At 55.5% G+C, this 15,033-nt stretch overlaps 1 protein-coding gene across 1 annotated transcript in view; it reads right to left on the bottom strand.

The window, feature by feature from the left end:
- The window catches only part of CACNA1I (calcium voltage-gated channel subunit alpha1 I), a 127,189-nt gene that overhangs the window by 72,585 nt on the left and 39,571 nt on the right, over positions 1–15,033 (bottom strand). Inside the window, 1 exon segment of the mRNA XM_018048795.1 lies at positions 4,141–4,238. Coding sequence (XP_017904284.1) covers positions 4,141–4,238 — 98 coding nt within the window.

Below are 15,033 nucleotides of genomic sequence, written 5' to 3'. Positions count from 1 at the left end.
CTCTCCACAGCTTTGCAATTAATAACCCATAATTTGACTTCGCCGTCCTAATCCTCTAGCTTGCCATCTTGTGGCCAAATTGAAAGCTACAGGCTAATGTTGAATGAGTCCCAGGGCAGAAGCAGCAATAAAGATAAATGGGGGACTTCCCTGGCAGTCCAGTGGACAACACTCCATGCTTCCAATGCAGGGGATGCGTGTTTGATCCCTGGTTGGGACTAAGGGAACTAAATCCCCCATGCCATGTGGGATGGCCTTAAAAAGATAAATGGGAGGACTTGGAATATTCAGGGAAACAGCTAGGGAAAAAGCAACCAACCAAACCTCTCAAAAAGATTTCTAAGTGACCCTCCACTGCTACAGGCCACTCATTCCCAGTGACTCTGGGCAGAGCACCTAACACCTGGGAAGGAAGTGGTGAGGTCTAGATTAGTGCACCCGCTCCAACAGCCTGAGGCTCCTGTTAAGTTGCTCGTGAAGATGGATTTATCTTAAGGTCCCTTTTGGGGAGGGGGCTGAGGCACATCAGCTATATTTTGGATCCTGGAGAGTTCATGGTCTCAATAACTATCCCCCCCGGCCAGGTTCTGAGAAAGCAAGAGATTTGTTTGTCAGGTGAGAGGCAGAAACAGCTCAGAGCAGGAACAGAATTGCCCACCTCAGGCAGCCCTGGGCCTCCTAGCAAAGCCTATTAGCAGGAAAGAAGCCCCTGAGGTAAGACCTGGATTCCTCTCTGGGCCCTGGGGGCCACCCAACCTCCAAAATCAGAAGCTCCATGAGCACGGGGCCCAGCCCGGCCCTTCTCTAGAGAACTGGACAGACTGGCACGGGGGCCTGCCAGTGACCCCCCACAGCCAGGAGCCGCAAATGAGTTCCTCACACAGGCAGTGAGGCGGGGGGAGGAGAGGCACGTGGGCCCACACCTCCGCATGTGCACACCCCCATGTACACGTTCCCACATGTGCACACCCACATGTACACATTCCCACATGTGCACACCCACGTGTACACATTCCCACATGTACACACCCACGTGTACACGTTCCCACATGTGCACACCCACGTGTACACGTTCCCACATGTGCACACCCACGTGTACACGTTCCCACATGTGCACACCCACATGTACACATGTGCACACCCCCGTGTATATGTTCCCACATGTGCACACCCACATGTACACATTCCTACATGTGCACACTCCCACATGTGCACACCCACATGTGCACACCCACATGTACACATGTGCACACCCCCGTGTATATGTTCCCACATGTGCACACCCCCATGTACACGTTCCCACATGTGCACACCCACATGTACACATTCCCACATGTACACACCCACGTGTACACATTCCCACATGTGCACACCCACGTGTACACGTTCCCACATGTGCACACCCCCGTGTACATGTTCCCACATGTGCACACCCACGTGTACACGTTCCCACATGTGCACACCCACATGTACACATTCCTACATGTGCACACTCCCACATGTGCACACACATATACACACAGTCTCTCAAGAAGACACAGTCTCTCAAGGAGAGAAACCCTCACACACACACACACATGCACAAATGTACAGAAACCCATCCACAGAGACCCATACCCTGTGTGTCTAGGGATCATCCACCGCCCACCCAGACCACCTCTCAGAAATGCCCTGTCACATCGCTGTTCCCATGCCTGTCAGAACCTGAGACCTGACGGACGATGCAGAATGTAGGGGCCTCCAAACGCCCCGGTGTGACCCCGGCACACCTGACTCTGGAAAGGGGGCCGGGCCTGCGGGCTGAGTGCCCAGGAGGGTGACAGTGGCCACGTGGTTGCTGCCCCCTGGGGGCAGCCCTGCCTTTCTCTGGGACTGAAATGGGGAACCAAATGGGGGACGCCCAGGAGGGATGCAGCCCCTGCCTGCCCTCCCTGTGGGGTTGCCCAGGCCAGACACTTGATTCCCTCCGGGACTCTCCAGAGTTAGGACCAGACCTCCCGGCCACCTGCTCCTCTCCACCCTGCCCAGCATGGCCCTCGTTCACCCACATTGCCGGAGCAGTCTTGTATCCACTTGCCCACCACTGCCAGGCATCTCTAAAACACTCCCTTGTCGGCTCAGTCCCCACACTCTGCTGAGTCTCAGCTCAGACACCACCTCAGACCCCCAGTGCCCCCAGCTGTGCCCCTCCCTGCACCCCTGTGCCCTCCACATGCCCGGCATCCCTTGGTCTGAGCACGGGCAGCACAGGACAGCTGCTCGATATACCTGCCCAGCGGCTCCACTTCACACCTATTTACTGAGCCCCTGCTACACACCAGACAGAGTTGTGGGCGCTGCGGGAACAAAGGCTGCCTGTGGCCGGCCTCCCAGGAGGAGATGGGGCCTGGGGAGGGGAACATGCACCCCTGGGAGAAGCGTGCTGCTTAGAAACGGGCTCCAGTTTAGTCCCTGCCACTCACCTGCTGTGTGACCTTGGGCTGGCCACGACCCTCTCTGGGCCTCACTGGCCTCATTTGTTAAAAGAGGTAAAGATGGTTTAGAATGAGGTGATCTTTAAGGAGACTCCTAGGCTTGGTGGCAAGTGGGAAGGACAGAAAGGATGCCAGCCAGGATGGCCTCTCTGGATGCCCCTTCTCTGCCCCAAGGAAGTCTCCCTGGGACCAGGAGGGGACAGAGGTGAACTGCTCCTTCCGCTCCCAGACACCTTGAGTTCCACTGCCCACCTCTTGGTTCCTACCTCTCAAGTCCTCCCTGGGGACCTCACAGCAGCTCTCAGGGGCCCCCAAGTTCCCCATCACGTCCAGGCTCGTGTGTGGGGAGGTGACCTTGTACATGTGACCTTGAGACACCAGCCCTTCCCCCTCTGCACCTCATCCAGCCTGAGCCAGCCCACCCCCTCCCCAAGTCCCTCTGCTCCACAAACATCCCAAAGCACAGCCTCCACTGCCCCGCCAGGCCTGCCCAGGCTGACCGACACGAGCCCAGAGTCAGGTGGACGGCTGCAGACAGGTGGGCAGGCTGGGAATGGGTGGAGCAGGGTCAGTACCCACTGGGGAGGAGAAGGAGGTGCCCAGAGCCCCTTCCCCTTCTGCAGAAGAAGAAACGGAGGCTCAGGCAGGGAAGAGAACTAGAGTTCAGACCGAGTCCAGGAAGAGCGGGACTCGGGACAGACAGAACTCTGCTCAGATTCCTGACTTGCCCCTGAATTGCTGTGTGACCTTCTGCAAGCCATTTAACCTCTCTGAACCTCACATAGGTTGTCGAGGGGGTTAAGTCAGCCATCAAGATGTCAAGAGCCTGACACACAGGAGGTGGGCGGATGCTCTTGAAAGTTCCTGTCCTTCTCCATCAGGACAGAAGCTCCCTGGGGCAGGGCCCCTCACTCCTTTCCCGAATCCCCATTCCATCCTTGACACCAGGCAGTGGAAAAGAGTCAGGGGACCTCCTGGGCAAGTAACCTCGTGTCTCCTCCAAGTCTCAGTTTTTTTCATCTCTTTTTCATGAGCACAGCCCACCTCCCGCTCCTGCCCACGGGGACGGTAAGGCTCAAAAGAAATCACAGAGATGAAGGGCTTGCAAAGCGGTGTGAGTCTAGGCAGATGTCAGGGATTGTTGTTCTCAGATAACCTCTCTCAATACTAGGTGGGTGGACGGATGGGCAGCTGATCAGATGGGGGAGCCGAGTGGGTGGATAGACCTGCATGTGGCGGGGGGTGAACCTATGGGGGATGAAGTGGGGGGTCAGGAGTTCAAGTTCCAGGTCACTTGGCACAAGTGGGGGGTCCAGGAGCCCCTCCCCAGTAGAAAGCTTCATGACACCTCCCTCCCAACCAACCAGCTTCTTTTCACACACCTGCCACGTTGACTGCCCCGCCCCTGCAAGGAACCTTGTCCCCAACAAGCCAGAAACTTGCTGCAGTATGAGTGCTTTGGGGACCCAGAGGCGTCAGGGCCACCCTCCAGCATCTTCAGGCCTGAGTAATGGCCCGAGAGGCCTGGGCAGCAGGGCCCACATCTGTCCTGTCACGGAAGGGTCCCATGCCCAGCACAGGCCTGGCACTGGGAGGTGTTGGGCAGTCTTGCTGAGTGTGTGAGTGGCAGGGTGGGCCTGGGGCAGGGCTGGGGGCACCAACTCACTGGGCACACGGTTGATGGCTTTGAGGGGCCTCAGGACGCGCACGGTACGGATGGCCGACAGGTTGATGTTCTGGAGGTCCAGGGAGTACTCGACCATCCTGCAAAGAGAGGGGAGGAGAGTGAGACCCAGAACTCGAAGGACGGTGGGGCCACGGCCAGACCAGCCATGCCCACCCCTGCCTGGATGGGGTAAGAAAAGTGGTCAGCAACCCTGGCTAAGCCCCAGTCAGCCCTGTGGCCTTGGGCTGTCCCCTTGGGCCTATCTCCTTCTCCGTAAGCAGGGCTGGTGACGTCCATTGTGTAGACTGCCCGGAGGAGCCCGGTAGATGTGGCCGGGGGCAGAGGGAATAAGGAGCAGAGAACCTGGGTCCTCAAAGCCTATCCAGCAATGCACTGGCAGCTCCTGCCCTCATTTCCAGGGCAGCCCCCCAAACAGGGAGCAGTCACCCCATTCCCCAGGGGGAGAACAGAGGCGTCCAGAGGCCCCAGGCTGAGCTGAGATGGTGACTGGCCATCACAGCTACAGCCGCAGCAGCAGCGTCTGGTGGAGCTCCCCAGTCCGTCCATCTCCCCAAGTCCCCAGGAACCCCCCAAGCCAGGGTTAGATGCCTGGATTTATGATGAGATAAGGCTGTAGGAGAGGTGATGTCACATGTCCCAGGTCACCTAGCAAACGGGTTTTAGAAGCTCAGTTCAGTTCAGTTCAGTTGCTCAGTCATGTCCGACTCTGCGATCCCATGAATTGCAGCACGCCAGGCCTCCCTGTCCATCACCAACTCCCAGAGTCTACCCAAACCCATGTCCATTGAGTCGGTGATGCCATCCAACCATCTCATCCTCTGTCGTCCCCTCCTGCCCTCAATCTTTCCCAGCATCAGGGTCTTTTCAAATGAGTCAGCTCTTTGCATCAGGTGGCCAAAGCATTGGAGTTACAGTTTCAACATCAATCCTTCCAATGAACACCCAGGACTGATCTCCCTTAGGATGGACTGGTTGGATCTCCTTGCAATCCAAGGGACTCTCAAGAATCTTCTCCAACACCACAGTTCAAAAGCATCAAGTCTTCGGCGCTCAGCTTTCTTTATAGTCCAATTCTCACATCCATACATGACCACTGGAAAAACCATAGCCTTGACTAGACAGAGCTTGATTTGGCATTACTTTGCCAGTAATGTCTCTGCTTTTTAATATGCTGTCTAGGTTGGTCATAACTTTCCTTCCGAGGAGTAAGTGTCTTTTAATTTCATGGCTGCAATCACCATCTGCAGTGATTTTGGAGCCCAAAAAATAAAGCCTGACACTGTTTCCACTGTTCTCCCATCTGCCATGAAGTGATGGGACTGGATGCCTTGATCTTCGTTTTCTGAATGTTGAGCTTTAAGCCAACTTTTTCACTCTCCTCTTTCACTTTCATCAAGAGGCTTTTTAGCTCCTCTTCACTTTCTGCCATAAGGGTGGTGTCATCTGCATATCTGAGGTGATTGATATTTCTCCCGGCAATTTTGATTCCAGCTTGTGCTTCCTCCAGCCCAGCGTTTCTCATGATGTACTCTCCATATAAGTTAAATAAGCAGGGTGACAATATACAGCCTTGATGTACTCCTTTTCCTATTTGGAACCAGTCTGTTGTTCCATGTCCAGTTCTAACTGTTGCTTCCTGACCTGCATATAAGTTTCTCAAGAGGCAGGTCAAGTGGTCTGGTATTCCCATCTCTTTCAGAATTTTCCACAGTTTCTTGTGATCCACACAGTCGAAGGCTTTGGCATAGTCAATAAAGCAGAAATAGATGTTTTTCTGGAACTCTCTTACTTTTTCCATGATCCAGCAGATGTTGGCATTTTGATCTCTGGTTCCTCTGCCTTTTCTAAAACCAGCTTGAACATCTGGAAGTTCACGGTTCACGTATTGCTGAAGCCTGTCTTGGAGCATTTTAAGCATTACTTTACTAGCGTGTGAGATGAGTGCAATTGTGCAGTAGTTTGAGCATTCTTTGGCATTGCCTTTCTTTAGAAACTCAAGCCAGCAGCCATCCCAGTTCTGCCCCCTCTCTGTCTCTGAGTTTCACCTGGTGTCTGAGAGGCCAGGCTTCACAGGCCATAGCTCGGGGGTGTGGCAGGCAGGCAGTACTTGACCTGTAGGAATAACCCCCTCTTTTGGGGCACACCCATCGGCCAGCCCCTGCAAGGCGTGCAGGCTCCAGCCTCGCAGGCTCACTGCGCTGTCCCACTCCAGGCCTTCCCCCCACTGTCCCTTCCGCCTGGAACACCTCCCTCCTCTGTTGAAGCCTTAATCGGGTTTTGTACAGAAGTCCCTGGAGACTTGGCAGTTTCTCCACACCTGAGTCCATGATGAGCCAGGCCAGTCCAAGTGCTACGGACCCAAGAACGACTCAGACTGGCCCCTACCATCAGGAGTTCGCAAGGAGGCAGGGCAGAGACTCAAAGGCAAAGACGGCCCTGGAGCCCTCACCGCGGCCCTCCTTCTCATCCTCGGGGCCTCTCCCCACAGGCCCGCCCACCCCTCCCACCGTCCACCAGTCCAGCAGCAATTTAGAGACAGTCTGCCTCCTCCAGGTGGTCTTCCTGGATCTCCGCAGCAGGCAGATCTCAGGAAGCGGGCGGGGGGGCCTGGGCTGTACTTCCCAGAACATCCACCAGATCCTCCCTGCTCAGTCGCTACCTGCTCCCCACCTCTGAAAGGCAGGTCCCAGGGGCCTGCCACCCCAGCCTCACCCCGGACGCCCCAATCACCAGACCTGGGCGCTCAAGCCTGAGACTCGGGCCCGGCTGCAAGTTCCACCTGTCACCGCCATCAGTGGAAATGAAGGCTTTTCCTCCACACCGTGCAAACCTGTCCGACTGTTGTGAAGCTGCCCGCCCCCCACCTTCCCTCGCTGCTTGAAGAGTAATTGAGTGAAAGCCTTGCTTGCCTCAAACGCCTCCATCCATCCCCCAGCTTTCTGGGGCCCAGGTTTCACTCCCTTTCTTTGTCTCCTCTCTCTTTCACACACACACACTCACATAACCCAGAGTCAAACGCCTGCACACAACCTCTGGTGCACACACACATACACACACACTCCTTGAATGCCCTCATCCACACTCGCTCCTACCAGAGCCCAAATTCGGATGAAGGAAGGTGACAGAGACCTCAGAACTAGAGGCAGAGACCACCAAGGGGACCAGAGGAGCGGGCAGGAGGGGATGCGGGGTGGGGACAGGGGGCAGCAGCCAGGCAGAGAGGGCGAGGGCTGAGCCGCCCGGGAGCAGCGGTGATGTGAGAAGGGGGCGCCGGGGGAGGGGGGCTGCGTGAGGATTCCGTGCGTGGGCGAGCCAAACTGTCATTTTCCTATCTGGAAGAAAGAGCTCTCCAGGCAGCCCAGGAGATGTATGTGATGGAGGCGCTGCGGGGGTGGCACACGTGGGCACACAAACAGGCTCTCCCACTGGCACACGCACGCACGCACACACACACACGCCAGGTTGGGGACAGCCACCCCAGGGCAGGCAGCCAGGCCCAGCTCCTGCCAGCCCCTCCCCCTTCCCCCATCCCCACCAACACAGACCCTCTCCCTTCTGCCTGGTTCTATTCCATCCTGACAACCGGCTCAGTTGGTGCCTTGCTAGGTGTGCTGGAGGTGGGGGGCTCCCCAGCCATGCCAGACGGAACCCACCCAGGGACTACATTCCAGGAGCCCAGGCCACACCTCTGAGCTCCAGCAGGTGCCAGTCCAGGATTTGTTCACGTCTCACAATAAAAATAAATAGCTGATTCACAGGCAGAGGGGTAGACAGAGGAAAGAGAACGGATTTTGAGGGCCTCTTGCGTGTGTTCTCATTATTCACCTCAGTTAACCTCCTGAGTGCCCTCGACATCACTCAGATCCTGCCTCAGCCCTCTCCTTGCTCCCCTGGACCAGGGCAGACCCACGGCTACAGGCCACACAGGGCTCGCTCTGCGCTGGGAGCCCTCAGGACAGTCGCGCCTGGTCCCTGACTGCCCCGCCCCACTCTGCCACGCGGGCTCCGTGCTGCCGATCCCCTCCCAAAGAACCCACAGTCCACAGTCTGAGACTAAAGCTTCTCAATTAAGCCAGGAGCATCTACCATGGCCCTGACCCAGGATAGGCTGGAGGGCAGGAATGGGAAAGTACAGATGCCCTGCGTACTCAGGACCGACAGCGAGAAATCGGGTTCACCCTCCTCATGCATTTCTCTAAAACAAGCGGGGCTGGCCCCTGCCTCCTGAGCGCAATACAAGCTATGACTGGATGTCACCAAGGCTCGCTATAACCCAGAGTAGTGAGCCCTAGAATCTGAACACCTCCTAGACCCCAGCCCTCTCATGGAGGCTGATCTGACTCTTGTCCCATCTCCAAAGGGGACTACACAGCCACAGGCTGGCAGACCCAGACCAACACAGTGGCTCTGCCCCTTCCCTTCACCTCTGACCTGATCCTCCACTGCAAAAATTCCCCTGAGAATTCATCAGTTGCAAGCCCCCAGGTCCCCACGGAAAAACTCCCCAAGATAAATTTCTTGAAGAACTTAGTGCCAAGATCTTGGCTCTGAGCTTCCTGGTTGCTGCTGCTAAGTCGCTTCAGTCGTGTCCGACTCTGTTCAGCCCCATAGACAGCAGCCACCAGGCTCCACCGTCCCTGGGATTCTCCAGGCAAGAACACTGGAGTGGGTTGCCATTTCCTTCTCCAATGCAGGAAAGTGAAAAGTGAAAGTGAAGTCGCTCAGTCGTGTCCGACTCTTGGCGACCCCATGGACTGCAGCCCACCAGGCTCCTCCATCCATGGGATTCTCCAGGCAAGAGCACTGGAGTGGGTGCCATTGCCTTCTCTGAGCTTCGAGTCCAAAGGGGAAATGTGATGAGTCACTGATTCCATGGCAGCATGATCGACCTCGGCCCTGGGAATTCCTCTGCCTGAACACTTCTCCCAGGTCCTAACTCTCTTTTCTGTATTTTGTGAACCTATCGGGGTGTCCTGCCGCAGCCGCATCTCCTGTCTGGGGGAGCAAGACCAGGTATAAATGCTTTCAGAGGCAGAGAGTAAACAGCAGGCACACGGTGAGGAATCCAGCAGATCTCACAGTTCCCTGAGAGGAAGAGGATGGAAAGCTGCCTGTTGGACAAGGATGGGGAGACAGGAGCCAAGCGAGGGGCCAAGAGATAGGAACCGCAGGTCTGAGTCTCTGCCCCGATGGTAACTGTACCCACCAGCCCAACATGGACAGTCACTGACAGCCTCAGCACCCTGCCCCTGCCCAGCCACCGTCCCTCTCTGCTGACAGCTGCAGCAGCCTTGGTGAGCCCAAAGCTTCTGAAACGCAAAGCTAGCTGCATCACTCCTGGCCTTAAACCCTCAATGGCTCCCCACTGCCCTCAGAACGAAGTCCAAGCCCCTGAGCAGGGTCTTCACGGCCCTGCAGTCTGGCCTCGGCCCCCTTCCCCCACCCCTTGCTCCTACTCCACACCTCTCGGGCACCAGGCGCACCGAGCTCACCAAACACACTTCCCTGTCCCTTTCCTTTGAGTGGAGCCCATCCTCCTCACTCTCCGCCTTCAAGACCTCCTCCTCCAGGAAGCCCTGCTCTCCCCTCCCTGCACCGCAGGCTGCCCTCACCCCTCTGGGCTCTGGTTCCTCCCACACTCTGTTCACACCTCCAGTCTGGCTTGGGATCCCCCAACACCACCTCAGCCAAGGACTCAGGAGCCTCAGTTTACTTGGGAGGTGATCCCAGGAGGCCCAGAGAGGGAGCAGAGAGGGAAAAATGAGCAAGGGGCTGTTAGTGAGCAGATTACCCTGCAAATGCAAATAGAGTGCAATCCCAGTGGGGACCCTGACAGGCTCTGTGCATCAGACCTGGACCAGCGGGGGCGGGGCCAAGGCGTTATCCCTGAACAACCGGCTGGATGCTGGCCGGGCATCTCTCAGACACAGCCTGCTCCAGCCCCACCACACAGAGCTGGCACAGCACTGACTCGGGGAATCTATGCAGCACGAAGAACACCTGGGACGGAAGAAGCCACCTCCCCCCTTGGGAGAGCTGAAGGCGCATTCTCCCCTCAACCAACAAAAGAGAAGGGGAAGAGAGCTGCTCTGTGGGTGAATAACCATCCGGCTGACTTCCCTCAGGCCCCAAGTAAGACATCACTTGCAGGAGTGAGAAATTAATCCCTAATTACACAGTTACTTTATCGTGCAGCTTCAGTGCTAAAAGTCTAAAAAAAAAAAAAAAAACCAACAAACCCCCCCCCCACTACCTCCTGCCAGCTCCCAAGCGCCTAATTAGGTAAGTAATTTTGCTTTAAAGCGAGCGCGTTTGTCCTGACATCACCCCAGGAGGAGGGTGACTGCACCCAGCTCCCGGATGGGGTGTCAGATGGGGTGTTGTTTGGGGAGAGGGGCTCGGGTGTGGCCATGCTGAAGTGCAGGCTATGCCAGGGTGGGCAGACAGGTTGGACACCTGCTCTTAGGGCCCTCCTCACGGATTCCTGCTAATAAGCCACCCCCTTGTACTGTTCCCCTGGTTCCCAGGAGAGGCAGAGACCCAGGCCCAGTCGACTGCCAGACACTGGCCCCCACAACCACCACCAGCCACCGTAACTAGTTCAGGATGGGCCGTGAGGAGCTGCCGGCCCTTGAGCCAGGACTGCAGAGGAGAGATGCTCTCCCTGGCTAAGCCACCACCAGGAAACCCGGAGGCGCTAATGGCCATCTTGCCTCCGTGGTGGCCGGAAATCTCTGCCAACACAGAGGAAGGCAGAGGCCAGAACCGGGGCGAGGCAGGATCCTGACCATATGGCTGGAGCACTCCCCCCTCAGCTGCACCCAAACCGTGGATCTGTGCTCTGTTCTGCCCAGGCACATGAGCCAGCCCCTTCCCTTTGGGGCTTAGGTGTCATGTGAACTGGTTTCTCTCCCTGGCAACTCGCAGAGTTCTATTGCTTCAGAGGGCTTTCTGGAGCACTCGCCCTGTGCCAGGCATTTTACAGCCCTTCCCCTGGAGGAAGTAGGGCACCCACCCTAGAAGCTGAGGCACAGACAGAGCCCAGCTGAGCAGTGAGGGGCCCAGGAGCTCTGCACGACCTGCCCCCCACACTTCAGCAGTCATCAGGTCCGGCAGAGCAACTCCCACAGCCAGCCGGTAAATCGGACCAGCAGCATGTGGAATAGGGCCAGCAACCGTGGAGGCTGTGTTACCCGATGTTTAGAGCACAGAGCCTGGGTTCCAATCCCCGCTTGGGGTTTGCACCGGGTGACCTTGGCAAGTCACTGAATTGACCTCACGGAGTCGATGAAATGTGTTCACATGGGGATTCAGCACCAGGACAGGGTTTGGCACACGAAAGCCAGCCATTATTACATCACAGCCTTATTTGCTGCCTCAGGGCACACTGGCCCACGAATCACATGCTCTCTGCTTAAACCATTCCCTGGATCCCACTTCCTCCCGGGGGAAGCCCAGGCAATAAGGGCCTCTAGGAGGCTCCGCAACCAAGACTCCATCACCACCCACAATTTGCCCTGCAGTCCAGGCACACCCGAACGTCTCAGTTTCCCAGAATACACCAGCAGACATGCCTCTGCATCTGTCAGCCTCTCTCCCTGGGACGCCCTTCCCAGCTTTCAGATCCCACCCCAGGGCACCTCTGGCTTGAGGGGGTGCTGTCGTTTCCCTGTTCCTCAGGGCATGGCTCAGAGCCCTAGTTAGGTCCCCAGCCCCCTCTCCAGCACCCAGCTTGGAGGCAGCTCCCCCTGCCAGCTTGTCAAACAAATAACTTGAGGGACAAGATCAGAAAATAAAAATAAAAATAAAAAAATCTAGGAGCTGACAAGAAGCAACATAAAATGACTGAGACTTAACATCTTTCCAGGAAATACCCCTCCCAGGAGATGATTTCTGAGTGTTACTGATAAAAATAGGGTGTTTCCTCAATCTTTACGAGGGACTCACAGGGCTTTCTTAAAATGTAATGTAAGATGTAGCTAATGGAAAGGAAGCTGAGATGCTGGAAATGGCAACTCATCTGTCAGGAGGCAGCTCTATGATGACTCAAGTTTGTGTCGGGTGGTAACTAGACCACCAGCTTATGCTAGTATCCCAGCACTCAGCACATAGTAGGTGTTTAGTGGAGGGAGGGCAGGAGGGAGAGACGAAATCATGGAAAGAGAAAATTAGGGACTGATAATGTTAACCCTTGACTCTGGCCAGTGTTTTATGACTGGTGGTCATTATTGCCCAGATACCATCACACAGTTCTTATGAGACCAGAACAAAGTTTCTTTCTCTTTGCAGGGAGCGGATTGCACTGGCTTCCTTGCTACACGCAGGCTTTCTCTAGTTGCGAGTGGGGCTACTCTTCACTAGGGTGCGCGGGGTTCCCACTGTGGTGGCTTCTCTCATCGCGGAGCGCGGGCTCTAGAGTGGTGGCTCAATAGTTGTGACGCGCAGGCTTAGTTGCTCCGCGGCATATGGGATCTTCCCAGACCAGGGATTGAGCCCATGACCCCTGCATTGGCCGGTGGATTCGTATCCACTGTGCCATCAGCGAAGTCCAAGAACTGGGTTTCTTAAGCCTACCTGACAAAGAAACTGATGGGCTGAAGCCAAGTCAGGCCAAGTTCAGAGTAAAGGAGGAACTGGGGGCCACAAAAGAAATTTGGGGACCTCGGCAGCAGGAGACCCTGGACCATCTCTCCACAAGGCTCTACGCAGGGGACAACACTCAATGGCTTTATCTCTGGGTAGAGTTGCCAGGTAGATAGAGGATGCCCAGTTAAGTCTGAACTTCAGGCAAACAGTGTTATCATTTTTTAGTATATATCCGAAATATGCCTCCTGACTGCCTCCCACAAAATTCAGCTCCCTTACTCCAGAGTAGTCTCAGCACCACGGCCGGTGGGCACAGCTGCTGGAAACCAGATAGGGATTCTATTGGCTCCACCAGAGCTTCAGGGAAAAAAGTCCCTCTTCCGGGACTCATCCCACATCCTTCTGAGAGCTGGTGAGGCCGTCCAAGTCCTCCAGGGCAGAGCGACTGGGATCTTTTGGCCTCTGAAAAGGTAAAACCCTTCAAGTTGCAAGTCAGGATGGGTTCTGGGGACAGTCGTACCTGAACACATCACACAGTCCCTACAGGCTGTGTGACCTGAGGCAGGCTGCTGATCTCTCTGAGCTTCCATTTCCCCAGATGGGAAATGAGGTTAACAAGTTCTCAGGACAGTGGAGGAGTAAGAAAGCACAACCCAGTCAGGAAACCTTAGTTCTGACAACCCACCTAGGCATCATCACTGATTTGTGCCTACCTGGAGCTTCCTTCTCTGCTTGTAGGTAACAGTCCTGGGATTTGCCAAATGCACCCTCCCCACTCTCTGACCATGTGGTATGAGAGAGGTCAACCTCACACCTGGCCCAGGGCATATGCCTTGACCTAGGTCTGGCCAATCAGAGTGCTGCCTCATTTAGGCTACAGTGATTGGCTCAGGGATGAGCACATGACCCTTTCCAGCCAATCCAAGCCAACAAGGCTCTCTCCCACTCTGCTTAGAGTGGCTAAGGAAGCAGCGGTGTCTTTCTGTTGAACTGGAGGGAGGAGTTTGTGCCCTTCTTCTGCCCACCCCCCTCCAAACCAGAGGAAATCTGCCATGGATGGAAGTCCTCAGTCAGAGGACTGAAAAGAGCGGTAGGATGGGAGGGCACACTGCCTGGTGACATCTTTCAGGATCCTGGATTGAGCAGGTCCTAAAGTCAGAGACCCCTGGACTTTCAGGAAAAGGGATAGTAAGCTTCTTTAAACAAGGTTCAGAGGGTTCCTGTTTGTATAAACTGAAAGAATCCTGACTGATTTATGATTGACTGGTGTCTGGCTTGTCAACCTGTAGCCTGAGAATCTCTGGTGATTTACCCCCTACCCAGTCCTCCATGTCATCTAGCATCCTGTTTCCATGGAAACAGACCAGAGTGGTGATCATCATGCTGTCTCTCCCTCCCACTTTATTCCATATGCAAATGAAGACTCATCCACACCAGGACTTTCCCTGGAACCTTCCCAGGTCCACACACACCCAAGGGCCGATTCAGCTAAAAGAAAATGGCCCCAGATCCCCCAGCTCTGCAGTGACAGGACACAAAGATACGGAACAAATATGGAGCTTCCCCTCTGTGCTGGCCCTGGGGCCAAGTTCCAGGGACTCCGGGACAATGGCTCAGCCTTGGCCTTGCCCTGGAGCACACAAGCCCTGGAGGAGACAGACCTATAGAGCCCAGGATAAATCAGGGTCTAAAGTCATAGACCCAAGAGGATTCTACCTGGCGACATGTGCCGTGCTTCCTTGACCCAGAGATCATGCACATAGAGCCGTGCAGGAGGCAGGCAGGCAGCAAAGGCTTCGGGAAACAGCCCGGTGGTGACCCTCTCACACCAGTAACCACAGCAAGCCTGCTAGTGGGCACCAGCCTCTGCGGGGCTTCCACGGGTTGGCAATTGACTTTAGACTTCTCAGCAGATCATGTACATCCCCAGACAGCCCAGGCAGGGCTCCTGAGGCTCCAATTCGGACTTGGAGACATGGTAGGGCCACAGCTTTGGCCAAGAGCAAATGAAGAAACACAGGTTGTAGGAGAAGAGGGTGGCAGACTCTGAGAGTTGCCCACCCAAAGTGCACTCTCTCTTCTTCCAATCTTGCCTGGCCCCAGGGAACAATTCTTGATTGATTTATCCAAATTCAATGATGTTTTCTATTCTCCTAGCTTCCCTTGCAGCTAAGCACAGCCATGAGACCCAGTTCTGGCCAAGTGTGCTGGGATGGGGAAGGATCTAGAAAAGAAAATGTTGTTTTCCAGATCCAAGTAGACACGCACAGCTGGCATAGTCCTGTC

The sequence above is a fragment of the Capra hircus genome, chromosome 5 (assembly GCF_001704415.2).
Source record: "Capra hircus breed San Clemente chromosome 5, ASM170441v1, whole genome shotgun sequence".
In the NCBI taxonomy this organism is placed as follows: Eukaryota; Metazoa; Chordata; class Mammalia; order Artiodactyla; family Bovidae; genus Capra; species Capra hircus.
Note: the sequence above shows the minus strand (reverse complement) of the source record. Positions and strands in the feature narration are given on the sequence as shown.